The 17,550-nt window shown below is 37.8% G+C and overlaps 1 protein-coding gene across 5 annotated transcripts in view; it reads left to right on the forward strand.

The window, feature by feature from the left end:
- Window positions 1–6,513: 6,513 nt before the first annotated feature.
- Window positions 6,514–17,550, forward strand: part of rasgrf2a (Ras protein-specific guanine nucleotide-releasing factor 2a) — a 35,377-nt gene continuing 24,340 nt past the window's right edge. For 2 of the 5 annotated variants that reach the window (XM_028025197.1, XM_028025198.1), the window contains exons 1-2: window positions 6,516–7,389; window positions 16,732–16,838. In XM_028025197.1, coding sequence (XP_027880998.1) covers window positions 7,111–7,389; window positions 16,732–16,838 — 386 coding nt within the window. In that variant the 5' untranslated portion in view covers window positions 6,516–7,110. Of the gene's footprint in view, window positions 7,390–16,731; window positions 16,839–17,550 lie in introns of all 5 variants that reach the window. The other 3 variants (XM_028025195.1, XM_028025196.1, XM_028025199.1) reach the window with 3 other exon arrangements.

Genomic DNA, 17,550 nt, shown 5'->3' on the forward strand with positions numbered 1-17,550 from the left:
CAGACTGTTTGCCTCCTTTTAACTAGCATTCTATGAACAAAGAAAAAAATTACCAAGATATTCATATATTTAACTTGTACCTTTTACCACTTAACAACAGATGAGTCAGTCAGCAGCAGCTCTAGTCCCTCCTGACCCGTCCTCTCCTGAGTCAAATTAAAGCTGCAGTAAGTAACTTTTATAAAAAAAAATACATATACGTATATTTCACATATTTGTTAAAACTGTCATTATGTTGTGACAGTATGGTATGGGAGATAATCTGTGAAAATCTATTTCCTCTCCCAGTACTATCTAGAAACAACCAGTCAGTGGGAGAAGAGTTTTAGTGCTGTCAATCACGATCTCTAACATAGCCTGTACTGAATGCTTAGTCTAGTTAGCAAAGCTACCAGTGACAGCAGATAAACATTTTTTCCAGTAATTATAAGTTGTTTCTCCACCATTAGCACATTTAGTACTGAGAGAATAAAGTTGATTGACAGCACTAAGCCCCTCCTCCTGGTTCTGATTGGTTGTTTTTGGCCAGAACGTTGCATTACTTTAACCAGTAATAGTAGTTCAGGAGGATTAGATTGATCTTTTCACAGATTATCTGTCTCATAACAAACTGTCACGACATGATGACAGCTTTAACAAATATGGAGAAAACATTTTATTATTAAAGTTATATACTGCAGCTTGAATAAAATGCAACTACATAGTATTTTTTGAGAAGTCTAGATTGCTTCATCTATATTTTGCATGTTGCCTATGAATGTTGCTTGTGGAAAGAGGCATTTCAGTAATAGAAAACATTTAAGCAACTTATTTGCATACTGTATGTGAACTGTTGCATGTAAAATTTATGAGCAGTAAATATTGTGCTAGTAATCAATGTTGGACCAAAGAAAGCAGGGCAGTTGCTAGCCTTTAAAATTGTGACACTTTTGATGGGTCAGTGTGGTGGATGCTCCTCCCACCAGCACATCGTGTTAGTATTTTTCTTTATATTAGTTACAGTTTATATGTTTAAGTTTATTTCATTTAGATATATATTTTCTAATGGGTGCACGCTTTAGTTCATGTCTGTCTGAATGGTTCATTTACACTTGTTTTTTGTTTGAGGTGCTGCTAATGCAAAATAGCTGGAGGAGGAAACCTGGAGCATACCATTTGTTTTTTGAAACAATGAAGGGGGAGACTTGTTTCAAGTTGATTTTAATTAGTTAATTTTGTCACTTAAATATTCACTTATTATTGTTTCTGCTAAGTAAGAGTTAGTTTTGCTTTATTTGTTTCATAGAATGTTTTAGTTAATTTTGTATTTATTTGTTCTTTTGTTATGTGGTTCCTCCCTCATGTGGTAGATTTGGATTACTCCACCCCTATTTAAGCAGCCTTTTGTTCTTTGTTTAAAGGTCAGTTTTGTTTGTGTTCAGTTGACCTCAGTTAAATTGGTTGTTAAAATTGTTATTTATTCTTTGACTTGTTTTTTGCATTAATTCTTCATGTTTTGCTTGTTAATTTTGGAAGAATTAAATTGAACTTTTTCTACTTTGAACATTTTATTGTCCTCGTTTGAGTCTGGTCCCTCACAGTCAGACTCAAAAAATTGTAACAGCAGCTGTGCAGGGAGGGCCCAATTTAATATTTTGTCAGGGGGCCCAAGTTTCCTGGTGGTGTAGCTGAGTTAATTTTTTTTATTTATTTATTTTATGAACCTTCTCAAAACATTTTTATTTCTATTTTGTCAAATTAACATGTCTGCTGACATGGCTATTTCTGTTTTAACTGCTTTTATTTTTGGTTCCTAATGTAAATATTGTTTTGGGGGAAACGTTATTAGTGTTGCACAAAGCAATGTTCAGTGACGTAGCTGCAGCAGCCAGGCAGAAGCTGCCTAACGGAGCTGCTGGTAAGACGCGTGCTAAAGCTACCTCTCACTTTTAATAATGTTTATGTTGTTAAAAATAGTTTTCACAGCTTTTGTTCTGCAAAAATATAAGGTTAACTGTGCAAGTGTTTTTAAAACAAACTTTGGTGTTGGTTAAAGTTAATTTGTTACGTTATTAAGTTTGTAGAAGGTTTCCCTCCAAAATGTGTTTGCAGGACCGTGACGGTGATGCGTGTGTATCATACCTGGTGCTGAGTGTGTCCCACTGTTTTATAGGAATAAAAACCAACGCAGAGTACGATTCCTGTGTGATCCTTTCCACATCTGTTACAGTGGCGCCCCTGATAGTGTCACTGAAGAAATTATCACGTTTTTTAATATTCTTGTAACTATATGGAGGCAAAATTCCTAAACTGCTGACAGAAGATCTACATAAAGATGAACTCATTGTTAACTAACTGAGTTTATCCATAATTTGGATTTCTGAATACCTGATTGGTGTTTGAGGGAAGGTTTAGTGCGATTGATTAGAGGTCTGGTGGAAAGAACAGGCAGTTGCTCCATTTGGCTCAGACACTGTTCACTTTCGGTGTTCACATACATCTAAATTTTACCAATTATTGTTAAACACTTTATTGGAAGATTATTGCACTTCGGACTATCTCAGACGCAGACACTGTGGAATTAAAAGATGATTTTGCTAACTGTAACCTGAAAGTGTTTCAAAATCTTTGGTCACAATATTGTGAATGAGTGTGTTCAAGGTTTCTTCATCCAATTGCATGTTGCAAGAGCAAAATTATTCAAAAATAATTATTTTAAAAAATTATGTCGTGACTATGACTGCATCTTTTGTTGTGTTTTTTGTTTTACTTACAAGTATTTAGCTGAGGAGGCCTTTTAAAAAAATCTCTTCCCAGTTAGCACCATTAAACATCAACATACATTAGCAGAACAGACACTAAAAACTTGTCTAAAAAACATTTTTTTTATTGTATCACACATATTGTTCATATTACATTTACTTATCACTCACTAATTTACTACTACTTTGACCTTCTTCATCATGAGTGTGGCTGAGTTAATTAAAACGCAGGCAACATGGCACAAAGTAGCAGAAAGAAAAGGACTATTGCCCCATCTACTGGCCATCTGGCAAAAATGTTTCTTTGTGTCAGTTCTAGGCAGCACATCAAGAATGCTTCCATAGTCTTTGAACTTTCCCATTTTATTTTTACAATCTGACCTAGTAAAAATCAGTGTGTTTTATTGGGATTTACCAAGACCAACACCAAGCAACATATAGCAGTGAAGTGGAGGGAAATGATATTCTTACATAAAATCTATTAAATTCATGCCATAAAAAGTCTTGATTAAACTCCTGCAAACAAACTGTGAAAGACGGCAATCTGGTCAGATGAGACAAAAGTACACCAGGCTTTGCAGAACTGTGAAGTTCAGGGGGAAAAAATCCATGGTTTTCAAAAAATATTATAATAATCTTAAGAGGCACTTTTCTGTAAAATCGACTTTTTTTTGTGCTTTACATCATGTTGTAATGTTAATCCCTCATCAGAAACATAGCTGGAGTGTTGCTTTGAATCTTTTATACATGTTTGAGAAATCCTTTAATCTTCATGGTAACCATTCAGCTGTGCAAAACGCCTGGGTGGACATAGCCCCGCCTTAGAGACACAGCTCCTCCTTTGAGCTGTAGTTTCCAAGCATCCATGCTTCCACCTCACAAAGCAGCCCTCCACCGCGACTTGCACACTCAGCTCCTTCAGACTAGCCACCAGCAATTAGCAAACACCTGCTGAGCTCATTACAGGAGCTGCTTCTGAGTGAAACGCTGGTAAAAATGTTGTTAAAGGGTTAATAGAGGAGCCATGTTGTGATATTGGACAGAGTGTGTCTGTGAACACCAATTTTCAGGACCTGCCAAAGACTCTCGATTTTAGGTGTGAACTTTGAGTGGGCCAATGTAACACATACATTGTTTTGGTCTAAAAACCCTATTTTGTCGCTCTGACTGTATGTTGCAGGTTGTTGTCCTGCTGGAAGATGAAACTCAGAAACACTCTCAGGTCTTCTGCACGTTGTTCCTTATGTTTACTGTGCCTAATTGGTTTAGTAGCAAACTACATGCAGGACTTGTTATTGCTTCCAAAAATGACTTTCTTCTTGTCACTCCAGATGTTTGGAGTGCACATCCTGTCCACCAATTCCTCCATCTGACCTGTAGATCTCTGATGCTCCTTTAGCGTTACCATCAGCTTCTTGGCTGATTCTCTCTCCTTTGTGACCAGTCAGTTTTAGCAGGGCAGCCATGTTTTAGTAGGTCTGCAGCTTTGCAGAACTATTATTATATTCAGATATTGAAAGATTTAGAACCCAAACCCACTTTAAACTTACAATTTCCTTCTTGACCTATGTGCTGAGTTTATTGGTCTTTGTGACGTTGTTATGACGATCTGTTATAAACATCCCTGAAATGCAGGAGTTTCTCCATTACTATGTCGTTGCCCATACTGGTGATTACATCACCAGCAGATAAAAACAACCAGTTCAATATGACTCCTGGTGTTATTAACTCTAATATACTCTCCTTGTTTTATTCTAACAACAAAATTCAAACAACACAATTGATCAAGCTGGTTCTAAAACACCAATGTAGCAATTTCTGCTATATCAGTATCAAAATCAACCGTTTAAAAAAAAAGTTTTCTACTGGAAGATCTGAAGGATTTCAGTTGCGTGTGCTTTACTGTCACTTTTGTAATTTGATTTTAGCATGTAATTTTATTTTATGGCGAAAGTAACACACATATAAAAGTACATCTTCTATATGATTACCTCGGTACACAAGAGGAACGCAAGGTATTAGCTTAGCTCAGAAACACACTTGTATAAAAGAGACATGAATGATGCCATTCTGTGTCTTTACACAAACACACAGACAGTGTTTCTATATTTGCAGGGACTTTGCATTGATGTCCATTCATTTTTCATTCATTTCTATTGCCCAATCCTCACCCTTACTCTAAACCTAGTCACAAGTACATCCCTAACTCCAAACCTTACATCAACTCAATTCTTAATACTTAAGTCCTAAACATAACCCCTGACCTCCAAACAACACCTCTTCTGATGGGATACTAACTTTGGGACCCATAAGGAGCAGTCGGTCCCCACAACGTAGTTTTTGTCTGGAAAATGGTCCTTACATTGTATCAAAAACAAGGCCACACACACACACGCACGCATGCACACACACAAAGGCTCTCACTGATGCACTACAACATCTGTTTGTGCTTTCAGGCTGAATGGGAGTTTCAAAACGAACGCCCATCTTCTGATGCATATCACCTCTTTGCAAAAATAGAAACTTCTGCTTTTACCCTATTCACTTATATGTGTGTGTGTGTGTGTGTGTGTGTGTGTGTAAGCATGTGTGAGCGTTTCAAGAACAACACAATAAAAGCATCACCTCATTTTAAATCAACCTAAATATAAAGAAAAGATGGCTTTATGAATAGCTGCCCTGCTAGGAGTGATCAGTAAGCTTTCAATTCAATTGTCACACAGTTTCTCTTAAACTCTTCTCCTTTGTTTGTAGAAATTTGTTTGTAGAAAAATGATGAGGCTCCTTTCATAGAACTATGCAAACAAGAACAAGCCTCCACTTCAGTCCAATCAGGAAAGTCCAAGTTCTGCTGCAGACAAAGGAGGAACGTCTTTATTAGAGTATTTTATTTTGAGTTTTATACCCTGTAGCAAGTGGAAAATAAAGTAAAAGGCTGGCATCTGATACATAGAGATTTACTGTGGCTGAAAAAAAAATAGGGTCAGCAACTTAAATAATTGTTGTGTTTGCAGTCCACCAATCAGGATGTTTTCCTTATGGAGAGATGTGTAGTCCTGATATATACAGAAATAAATGAAAATTGCAGGAAATACGCAGTATCTTGATTTGTTGTTTTTTTAACATGCTTCAATTACGGTGAAAGTGTAAACTGGCTGCCAGATGGTTTTTGACCTTTCTGATGTTAAATCTAATCCTCTTAATTTATGAAAGTATATTTGTATATCTGCTCACAGGATTTGCATTCTGCGTGGAAACATTCCCAACAACTGGAAAAACTCGTTTTTGGAAAACAGTTCTGCCAACTGACCCGCAAACAAGGATTTTTGTAAATTGTTCATAAACATCCCCGTCGTGTCTATTTTTACTGGCAAACGAACAAAGTTGTGTCGATGTAAATAATGTTTGCATTTTTAAAATGTGTTTTATTATTACTGCCAAAGGGACAAAGGTAGTGAGTGTTGCTCTTTATACCTACAAATTTTGTAGCCGCAGCTAATTTGCTAGCTAGGCTTGAAGGCTTAAAACATATATAAACCTATACAGAGGTGACAATTTCTAGGAAATATCTGAGAGTGTTAGTTTGTAATATTTTACTAAACTAAGTCGTCTACAACGACTATAGAATATTATAATAATACTAATAAAAACAGAAATGAAATATAAATCCAGGTTCCTTTAACCTTCCCTGACAGATACATCAGCAGCATCCAAGCGGGACGCAGCCTTCACTGAAACACCTGAGCCTCCCCACTTCAAACGTCTCTGCTTCGCTTTCACCGCTCACGCGCTCCAGTGCTCCTGCGCTCTCGGATCGACAGTGGGGCTCGCGCGCCGCGCCGCACTCACTACAAAGTGATGCGAAACGGTCAGCGGCGCGCGGAGCGGGGCGGTACCGACCGACCTGTCTCTTTAAGTGCGTGTCAAAGCCGATTACCGCTGATCTCCGTTGTGATTCTGTTTTCACCGTCTGTTCCTCTGACTCTGTTTTCATATTGCTGCCGGTGAGTGTCACTCTTTGTCCTTTTTTTGTGGATTCTTTTCCATAAATATATATTTATTACATTACTTTCGCGCGCTAACAGGCGCAACTCCTCTCTAAAGTTTCGTGGGATGCAAACGCAGAGTGAGTGCTGCTGTAGTTACTGTCTGAGCTGACTCCGAGAGCCCGCATTAAAGCCGCCGAGCGGCGGACGTTCCAACTTTTTATATCATGGTAAGCCCGGATTACCTTCTCCAACAGACTGAGACATTAACCGCCTTCCCTCTGGCATCAGTCCGCTAAAAATAACCGCAGCAGCAGCATATCTGAAGATGCGCCGCGATGTGATGGCCTCTCCCTGAAGTTTAAATAAAGAGCCCTTATAAAATGCAGAAGAGCGTGCGGTACAACGAGGGCCACGCGCTCTATCTCTCGGTGGTGGCGCGAAAAGAGGGCTCGAAGCGGGGCTACCTGAGCAAGAAGACCACGGAGAACAGCCGCTGGACCGAGAAGTACTTCGCCCTGTACCAGAACGTGCTCTTCTACTTTGAGAACGACCAGAGCGCGAGGCCCTCCGGCATTTACCTGCTGGAAGGATGCACGTGCGAGCGGGCACCTGCGCCCAAGGTGTCCGCCATCAGCAAGGAGCCCACGGAGAAACAGCAGGTGCGTGACAAGCATGCGGGGAGTAATTAGGAGCCTTCAGCCTCCAGTTAACTGTGATTAGGGTTTTACACCACAATCAAAGCAGCGCCAAAAATAATCAGTTCGCATCATAAGGTGAAAGATAAATGAATATTTTATATGAAAGGTTCCATAAATAACGCAATATTTAATGATTAAATACAACTGTTTTTGGCTTCTTTGCCTTAATTGGAAGTATCCAAACCCCATAAGATGGAGTCTTAATATTAAACACATGCAATAATGATAGATAAACCTCTTATTTACTATGACAAATTGAAAAGGAGGAGGAGACTCTTTGCATTTTAGAGGTTATTAACCTCTGGATGTATGAAGATATTTTCACCTGATTTCATTGTTAACTTAATCTTTAACAAGAGCTGCCGATAATTAATTCAAACAAATGAAAGATTGAAAAACATCTGTTTTGATATTACACGCTTCTCCTGAACCCCCAATGGGGCGAGAGGCACGCAGCATCCTGGTCAGGTCTCGCACACGACAAGCAACCACGCACACACGCCTAAGGGCGACTTAGAGCAGCTACCTAATGTGGTTATTTTTGAATTTGCTGTAGAAATAAACCTCACGTACAAAGGGGAAATATGCAAACTCCATGCAGAGAGGCTTCCTGCTGCAAGGCAGCGGTGCCAACAACTGCACCACCCTACAACGTTCTTTATTACATTATTATTACAAACTAAGTACGTTTTAAGCTGATGGAGATTTACAGAGGTTGTAAATTGGGTCATAAATACAAAAGATTGAATGTTAGTGTGGACTGCAGCTGATATTTTGAAAACAAGTCAAAGCGTTTTACATTTTAGGTTATAATGTGCTGCAAACCAATACAGTGGGGAATATAAGTAGTTGAGACACAGGGATTAAAATCCTCCTGCACACGCTGGGAAATATCTGACTTCTGGAATTATAAACAAAGGTTTCTGTACCAAATATTAAGTTCTATTGTCGTATTTTATCAAGCACTTACAGCGGTGTGAAAGACTGTCTCCTTCCTGATTTCTGTTTTTGTTTGCACAGAAATTCAACCTTACCATTACTGGTATGATTGAACATCATATCTATGATGTTCAACATCATTAGTGTGATATTGAACATCATACCAATCTAAATATCAGTCAAAAAACAACACAAGTAAACACAAAATTCAGTTTTTAAATTAAGGCATTTGGGGAGAAAAAACAATCCAAACTGTGAGAAAGGCTTTTTTTTTTGACAAAAAAAGTTTTAAAATGAAATACTTTTTCACACCACTGTACTTCATGCAATAAAACACAAATTATTTATTTAAAAAAAATATCATACAATGCCATTTTCTAGATTGTTTTAGATTCTCTCTCCCAGTTGAGATTTAATTTCAATTCAAATTACAGACCTCTCCAATCTTAGCAAGCTCAAAAATAAAAATAGAAAATCGGCAACATATCAAATACTTATTTAACCCATTGTACGACCTAAAACTGGGGAAAACAGGGAAAGCATTGCTTACATTTACTGCAACACAGCATGTCCTATGAATGACTTAAGTTATATCTCTCCAAGTTTATATTATTTGTTAATCACTGCAGATATGAAGCGACATTACGTCAAATGTACCGTGTAAATTAAAATATTTTAGATGTTCTGTAAAAGCAGATGGTTAAGAACTGCTAAGAAGCTGAATCAGTGATTATTTTTCTGGTGTATAAAGTGTGATTACAAAAGAAAGTTTGTGGGAGTTGACATTGATTTTCTGCACAGCAGCTGTTTATTATCTTAGATGCACGACTGGGAAGTTTCTGACGGCCGTGCAGAAGAATGATGCGGCATTAGGATTATTGTAGAAGAGTTTTTGTTCACGAATTTGTTTGACAAAGCACATAATTTCAACACTGTATATCAGTCTAAAAGGTAAACTTGCTAACTGACTAAGCTCTACAGCAGCATGCAGGCGGCGGCAGAGATGGCTGATTAGATCCGTAATTTCCCTTTTGCAAATTCACAGGTTTTATTTTTTTTTAACTTTACTTTAGTGCTTCTGCTAAGTCTACAATGAGGACAAACTTGGCTTCTGTTGTAGATAGTTTATATTTTTAGTTTCAGCAGCCCATATAGAGTTGACGCCACTTTTCAAACCATGTTCTGTTAGAACGCAGACTTTAAACCTTTGCTTTAGGATTCTGCAGCGGTCGGCGTTATAGTGATGTTCTCCTGACGTGAAGCACATCCAGACCAATGGTGACAAGCTTACTGACGGAGCTTTGTTTGATCTCCGCCTAATGAGGCACCTTGTCAGCAGGCTCAGTTTAAGACGAATGTTTTTGATGAAGCAATATTAAAGTCAGACAAAAGATCTAAGAACATCAAAGCCTCTGTGCTCAGTTGATAACTCAGCTCTTTTGATGTCCAAATCTCTGCTTGTATCTTTATTTATACTGTGTCCTGCAGCTATGGAGTTTTACTTATAATGTTGATTTTCAAGGTTGCTATCACTATATTGAAGTTGACATGTAGACATATGGACGATCTTGGGCATAGTCAAAGTCTGGACCTAAATCGGATGAATATGCTTTGCTGGAGACCCAAACATGTTGTCCAAGACTGAAACCTCTCCATTGTGGTTGAGGAGAAACAGTTCTGCAAAGAAGAGTAAGCCAAAATTTCTCCACTGTGTTGAAAAAAATAATCAAATTTCACAATTGCGGTGTTTCAATATAATAAGAAATTCCACATGATTGAGCTTGTTTACGCAATAAGTCCTTAAGAAACACGCTGCACCATCATTCTGTCGTGTTCTTCGTCTTTTACGCCCATGGCAACATCCAGTGTGTTGATCATATGACGCGAAAAAAGTTTTACGCAAAACACTTATTATTTCAGTATGGCCGAAAAACCATCTCATCTTAGTTTTATTTATTTATTTTTTTTACGTTTTATCAAAAAAATTTTATTTTTTTATAAATTGGTGTGTTTCCGTTAAGCAAATTTATTTCCGACATTCCAGTGTTGCAGTAATTAACAAATTAGCTTATGCTGCCTTGTGATGGACTTTACAGATTGTACCTTGTCTCACTCCGTGGTTGCTGGGGATCCCCACCCATGATCCTGCAACGATAAGCGGCTACATCACTGGATGCATCACTTGAAAACTACATTGTCTGTGTACTCAAGTTGTCTTCGTCCTACATTAAAATTGGTTTGATCTGTTGTGCCTAGAGCCATGAAGAACTGAACTACAGGGAACAAAGAGACTGATATAAGACTGAACGATCAATCCCACAATGCACCACATTAACCCACTTTCAGTTTTAGTAGAAAGAGGAGAAGCGTCACTGCTTGTGTGACATAAAGTAAGTTGTCGGTTTTTAGTTCAAAGATGTGTAGCACCTTGCTGTTCCAAAAACTGGACTAAAACCCTTCATCTAAACCTTAGCAGGAATGTATTTATAATCAATAACTGAGCCTGAACTATTTGACTATTATTCTTCTGATAATCAGGTGAAGCTCCGACTCTGTAATTTTGATCTAAATGACAAATTTTCTTATTAATTGCCTTCAACAGTTATTCATAGCCAAACCGGACCTGTTGAAAATACAGCAGCTCTGTAATGTCATCCCCAAACAATTACATAAAAAACTGAAGAAATGTATATGGGAGCAAACACCTTACAGCACTGTAAACAAACGGGGTAACGAATAAACTGGGAACGCATTTCTCAGGGTGTTTTTTATTGTTCTTAAAATAAATTTGCAATCCCTTTAGTGGGATCAGTCTTGGCAGCCCTGGATCCTGCTGCAGCACGTTTCAAGTCAAAGCATCAGGACAGGATCTCTTATTCCACCTCACCTTTGTACTTGAAACGAGCACAATGACGGTTTAGTCAAGTCAAGTTCATTCATATAGCTAATTTAAGCAAATCAAGCAATTCAATGTGCTTTGCGTGCTAAAAACATAACCTAAAAAACAAACAGAAAATATTACAATGTAGTGGCAAAATAAAAAGAAGTTGCAATCCAGATTAGAACATTAATTTATGTTCCACTTCTTATTAATTAAAAGGCAACTCTTAACAAACGGGGTTTTACCATTGATTTAGAGGAACTCAGTGTTTCAGCTGTTTTGCAGTTTTGTGGATGTCTGTTATAGATTTGTGGAGCATAGAAGTTAAATGCTGCTGCTCCATGTTTGGTTCTGGTTCTGGTTCTGCAGATCAGACCAGAACCAGAAGGTCCAGAAGGTTGATACAACAACAGCAGATCTTTAATGTGTTGTGATTTATAAACAGTATTTTAAAGTCTCTTCTCTCAGTGGAAGGACTTTAGAATTGGGTGATGGTCTCTAGATTCCTGGTTTTAGTGAGAACGCCAGCAGCAGCGTTCTGGAGCAGCTGCAGCTGGAGGATTGATTTTTTTTAGTCAGACCTGTAAAGACACCATTGCAGTAATCAATGAAAGATAAACGTATGGATCAGTTTCTCTAGATCTGGCTGAGACATTAGTCCTTTAATTCTGGAAATGTTCTTCAGGTGATAGAAGGCCGACTTTGTAACTGTCTTTATGTGACTCTGAAGGTTCAGGTCAGTGTCCATCACTGTACCCAGAATTTGGACCTTTCCGCCAGTCTCCAGCTGTAGTAACTGAAGCTGTGCTGACTCTAGATGGTTCCTCTTTAGGTCCAAAAATAAAACTGTCATTTTGTTTCTATTCAGCTGAAGAAAGTTGTGGCAACCCATTTATTAATTTTAAGTGACTGCAGAGGCCTGAGTGTTATTATCATAACGACTATTTGGGCAAATGTGAGTCAGTCAGTTTGTATCCATTTTTATTCAATGTATCTTTCAATATTTAATTCTGTTTATATTGAATACACTGAAATATTGTTTATTTGGACATCCCTAATATCCACTTTTTGTACAATATAAATATGGTACATTTTAATGCATAGAGACTATTGAGAACGTTTTGACACACTTAGCTGATTGCAGACCAAGTTCTCAAATTCAGATGCTGATGAAGTGAAGTTGTGTGACAACATGACCAGCAGGCTTTCTTACCTGAAGAAGAAAGACGTCTCAGTGAGTTATTAAAAGTTGAAGAAGTCACCAGGAAAGCCGACTGACTGGTGGATGAAGGTTGTGTATTAACTCACATCAAAAGGCCTCATGTTACTGGAGTACAACACTGTGGGAGCAGATATGAGCCATTTACAGCTTCACAGGGGTTTGTTGCTACGCTAAATTAAATCTTCATTTTGTTATTTATTTCACTCTAACTGAATTCTGTGTTGAACAAATTCTGGTTGTTTCAGAACAAAATAAACTTAACCTTCCTCTGCCACCTTATTCTCTCTCTGCTAAATCTAGCTGTGTAATTAAAGAGACAATTCCTGATTTTCAAAATAAAAGCCTTTCCTAGAAAAATAGTCTCTTCAGAATCACTTATTTTTTTACATTGGATTTATAATACTTAATTTTTATCTTGTGCAATTAGAATAGAATAGAATTCAACTTTATTGTCATTGCACTGTCACAAGTACAAGCAACGAGATGTAGTTTGCATCTATCCAGGTACATGATTTAAGTTTTTTTTTTTACTTGACTTTAGTCAGCAAAATATTTGCCTAAAAAACTGAATTGCAGAAATTAGCCTTCAAAATTTCACCTGGAAAATATTCAAATGTAAATGCGGTGACCTTCTGGTGACCGGAGCCAAATGCAATCAGCACTAGGTCAAGTCGAGCAGCTTTTAGCCAATCAAACTTCGCTCCTCATACACAGGAATGCACTGGATACAAATTCATTGTTATACATTCAATATCTAAAAAAAAAAGGTGATTCTATTAAGACTATTTTTACCATCTTTTCTTATTATTGACACATTCAAAATTATCTTTCAGTCAGATTTAAAATATGTAAAATGTACAGCAAAGACAATGATTAACAGATGTTAAAAATTACACTTTATTAGTTTTCTCTTTTTCACCTATTATAGACTTGAGATTTGACTTTAGCTTGAGTTGAATTACTTGAGACTTTTGCGCTGCTTCTCAAAAAACTTGATTTGAACTTGTGAAAATGATTGAATGCAGTAAGTTTGATGTGGAAGCCCAACACCAATATTGAGCTGAATCGTGGAGTTGGCGTATTATTATGCGATAAATCACACATGAGCTGCTTTGAAGGTGCAGACCGTTTGTGTTTTTGTGACTTGGCATGTGGAGCTGCTCTGTTCTGTTCTGGGATGCGGCTCTGCTTCACTGAGAATAGCATCCTTGCTGGCCCTTTTGCCTGCAGACACTTTCTGAATAGCAAGCCAGCACAACCACATCTCACAGAGAAACTCCCACCACCATGGCTACCTGTCCTAGTTGGAGCTTCCCTTTGACTGTGCAGTGTGTGGATCAGCCTGTGTTTCTCTGCAGTTCATGTTGAATCAAATGAAACCCCTGACTGTCCTCCTCTGTCTTCATCTGTGCTGTACATCAGCGCTGACGTTTTAGCTACAGTGCAGAAAAGTTTGAGTGCAAATTTGAAATCCTGCAGACATTGCACTTGGCCTTTTTGTTTGTTTATGCATCAGTGCGTGGCTCACCCTGGGAGTCTTAACGTCGTCCTGAGTGCTCAACATGTCTCCTTTGCTTGAAGTAAACAAACCAGGTTTTTTTGTTGTTATTTTGTTTTGTGTGTGAGGTTGCAAGATTTAGCACACTAAGAGGTGAGAGTACAAGTATGACCAGTGTAATGAAGGTCTTTGTTGGTTATTCTGGTACACCTAAAATGCTGATGTTTGAATAATTTAAATGAAAGGGTTACAAGGAGAAGCAGAGTGAAGTATTTTATAGTTAGTTTATGAGTGTTAGGAAGCTTCTCAGCCGGTACTGATGATGACCTGCCCTCTTAATGAAACAAACTAATGGATAAAATATAAGTATTATTGTGACTAATCTTTAAAACAGGGTGAAAGATGTTTTTTCTTTTACAGGCTGCTCAGGCTAGAAGATTCCCTTTTAGTGACGTATTTTTGATGTTTCAGCTATTTTATAGAAGTTTGTAAGTATATGTATATGTATTTTGTTTACCCTAGGTCTGTTAATGGGAGTGGATGGTAGACTAAAGAAGGCAACATTTGGAAGGCTACTGCTGAGACCCTATGTGACCTGTGGATTTGATTGATCCACCCGTCGTTCTCCATCCTCAAATTCTCAATTTGAGGAACCTAAATTTGTAACTCAGCATGTGTTGTGTTGGTCTGGTGAAAGTAAAGGCTGAACTAAAAGGCTCATACTAAACATTTTCAATACAAATACGTTCACCTTTCCACATCACAGAAAGCACCACAAGTTAAAGTTAGTAACGCATTAAGGACAACCTTATGTTTTTCATTTATGCTGCATAACTGATTGGTTTGTGAAAGCGGTTGAGCAGCTCAAGATGGTGTGGAGATCTGATGAGTGTGCATTGATAATACCAGATCTTGCAAACCAAACACTGGCTGAATTGACGTGCTCTGTCCAGGTCAGACTGATGAACTGCTTTTGTTTGTTTTTTTTTTCGCCCTCTGAATGCAGGGCAAGTCAGCTTACAGTTCCCTTTCTATGTCTGTCCGTCTCACTCATTGTTATCCTGCAGCTTAAAGCAGGTTTGTGGCTGGGGAAGCCGCATTAGCAATACAAGGAGCTATACAAGCCTTGGTGGTTATGTAAACCCTCACTCCCTCTCCTCCCATCCCCCAACACACAAACAAGCTCTTAAGCCTCTCTAGTTTGTAGCCAGCAAATATCTTTCACCCTCTTATCGTTACATCATTACTACACTGGCCGTCTGTTTGTCTCTGAGGCACAGTGTAGCAAAATAAGCTACATTGTGGGTGTTGCATTTTATGTTATTGTATTTCATTGCAAATGATAAAATAAATGAATAATTAACTGAAAGCACTGGTATATTTCCTATACCTGGGCCTGCCACTATGACAAATTTTGATAGATGATAAATTGTCCCAGAAGTTATTGCAGTAAAAGATAATTATGTTGGTGTGAGACAATTTTCAAGTAATATAATGGTAATCGCAAAATAAAGCAAGAACACGTTCTCAAAGACCAATGAACTTTAAATTCTACTGAATATTTAACACTGGAACTAGAAGACATTTTAAATATCCAAAATAAATAACCAAACAGAAACAACAAATAAAATGATGAAGTATCTGTAAACAAAATTGTCCTTCAAAAAGGCCTGGTTGAGACCAAATTGCCAGACTGAAGACTTTTATCATCCAGTTTTTGGTTGAAAGAGAGAAAAGAGAGAAACGATAAATCATTCAAGTGGAAATTGTTGAACTTGTTTTTTTGGTTTATTGATTTATTGCTTATTGCAACAGGCCTATCTATACAATTTTGCTTTTAGACCAAAATGTGTCCCATTAATATTATTGTTTTAAAGTCCTAGAGCCAGAATCAAAACAAACAAAAAAAAAGATGAATTGTGCTTACTTAGATTTTATTTCAAATTGTTGCTGTTCTGACGCATTGTTTCTAAAACAAGCTGGCTTCAAACTTGCAGTGAAGTAGTTTGGTATAAAAACGTCTTAGATGTTTTAACTAAAACATTCCAGCTCATACAGAGACTTTAGAGATTTAAAACTTTACTGACTTTAAAATAATGTTTTAAGTGTTTCACTTCATAAATCCTTTGGTCAGACTGTGATCACATCAAGATTTTTACTTTACAAAAAAGTCCTGTTGATTTTGAGCCTGAAAAAGATCTGGAATCCAAATGTGTCATTTGGTTTTTACTGTGACTTCTTATTTTTAGTCCTTGTGTTTCTGTATATTTTTGTTGTCATGTACCAATAAATTGGAGGCAATTTCCTTAATTTTGGAGGATCACCGATTGGCCTTCAACGAGAAACAGATCTTATACTCCTCAGAAAAGGTCTAAAAACCATCCACTGCCCCTTTAGCGCTGCGGTTATGCCACACCTCTGTGGTTATCTGTAGTCTCCGCCATGTTGGCAACTTTGCAACTTTGTCAATAAATTTAACAACTTTTCAGACAAAAAAAAAATCAGCATCTGCCAAAATCAGAAGATCAGTTTTTTTAAAGGTCGATGATCGGCCAGGAAACTGTAATCAATCCTCTGCTGGTTTTAAATTAACTTTCAGACTTTTCTTTTTTTCTATTGCCTTGTTACTTGTGCTTTGGTGTTCACTGTAATCATTTTTATAATTTAAATGGACTGTTTTTTGTTAGCGTCTGCCATTTATTATCAGGCAGATGAAGATTTAATTAGTGGTTTTGATTGGTTGTTTGTTTCTGTTAAACGCAGCACTACTTCCTGGTCATTTTTGGTCACGAAGGTCAGAAACCTCTGGAGCTGCGGTCAGAGGATGAGTCGGACTGCAACGAGTGGGTGGAGTGTATCCAGCAGGCCAGGTACAAACAGACACGTTTCAGGCACGGGTTTTTTTGTTGTTGTTGTTCAGGATAGAGGAAAAAAAACATAAGTTTTTTTTTTTGTGATTCATTTCGGTACTGGACTTATTTCCCTCATTATTAATTTTACCGTTTTCAGAGTCTAAGATAGGGAAATTATTATAAGGTCAGTTTCATGCTAAATTTCTAATAAATGTAGATGTCTTTGTAGACTATAGTCAAAGCAAGCAGCAACTTTAAGTTCACATTGTGGTCTTAAGAAAATAATTAGTCAACACAGAATGATTATCACAAAACGTACAGGAATATGTTCGTGGTGGGATATAGAGTCGTTCTGCTTCTAAATCAGAAAAAATGTTTTCACCTCGTAATGACTGAGCTCAGGACTTCTCAGAAAAATGGCCGCTGTGCTGCTGTAAACCGTGTCACCGTCTGAATCTGAACTGTGTGTGTTGTGAGATTAATGACTGAGCGCTCACACAGAACATCAAATACCACAAGATCATGACCAGCATTTAAGGAGATTTAAACCGGCGGCACAGTTGATCTGTCGTGCACAGTTGCACAGAAGAGACGGGCCTTTTCTAGACTGAGCAGAGCTTTTTAATGCAGAGTGATCAGCGGTCAGTTTTGCCTTACAACGCGGTATTTTCTGACCCTGATCCGGGGGGAAAACTGTCCGCCGTTGCCTCGCTTCAGCAATCCCTCACAG

This window comes from Xiphophorus couchianus, chromosome 8, assembly GCF_001444195.1.
Source record: "Xiphophorus couchianus chromosome 8, X_couchianus-1.0, whole genome shotgun sequence".
NCBI classification, from domain to species: domain Eukaryota; kingdom Metazoa; phylum Chordata; class Actinopteri; order Cyprinodontiformes; family Poeciliidae; genus Xiphophorus; species Xiphophorus couchianus.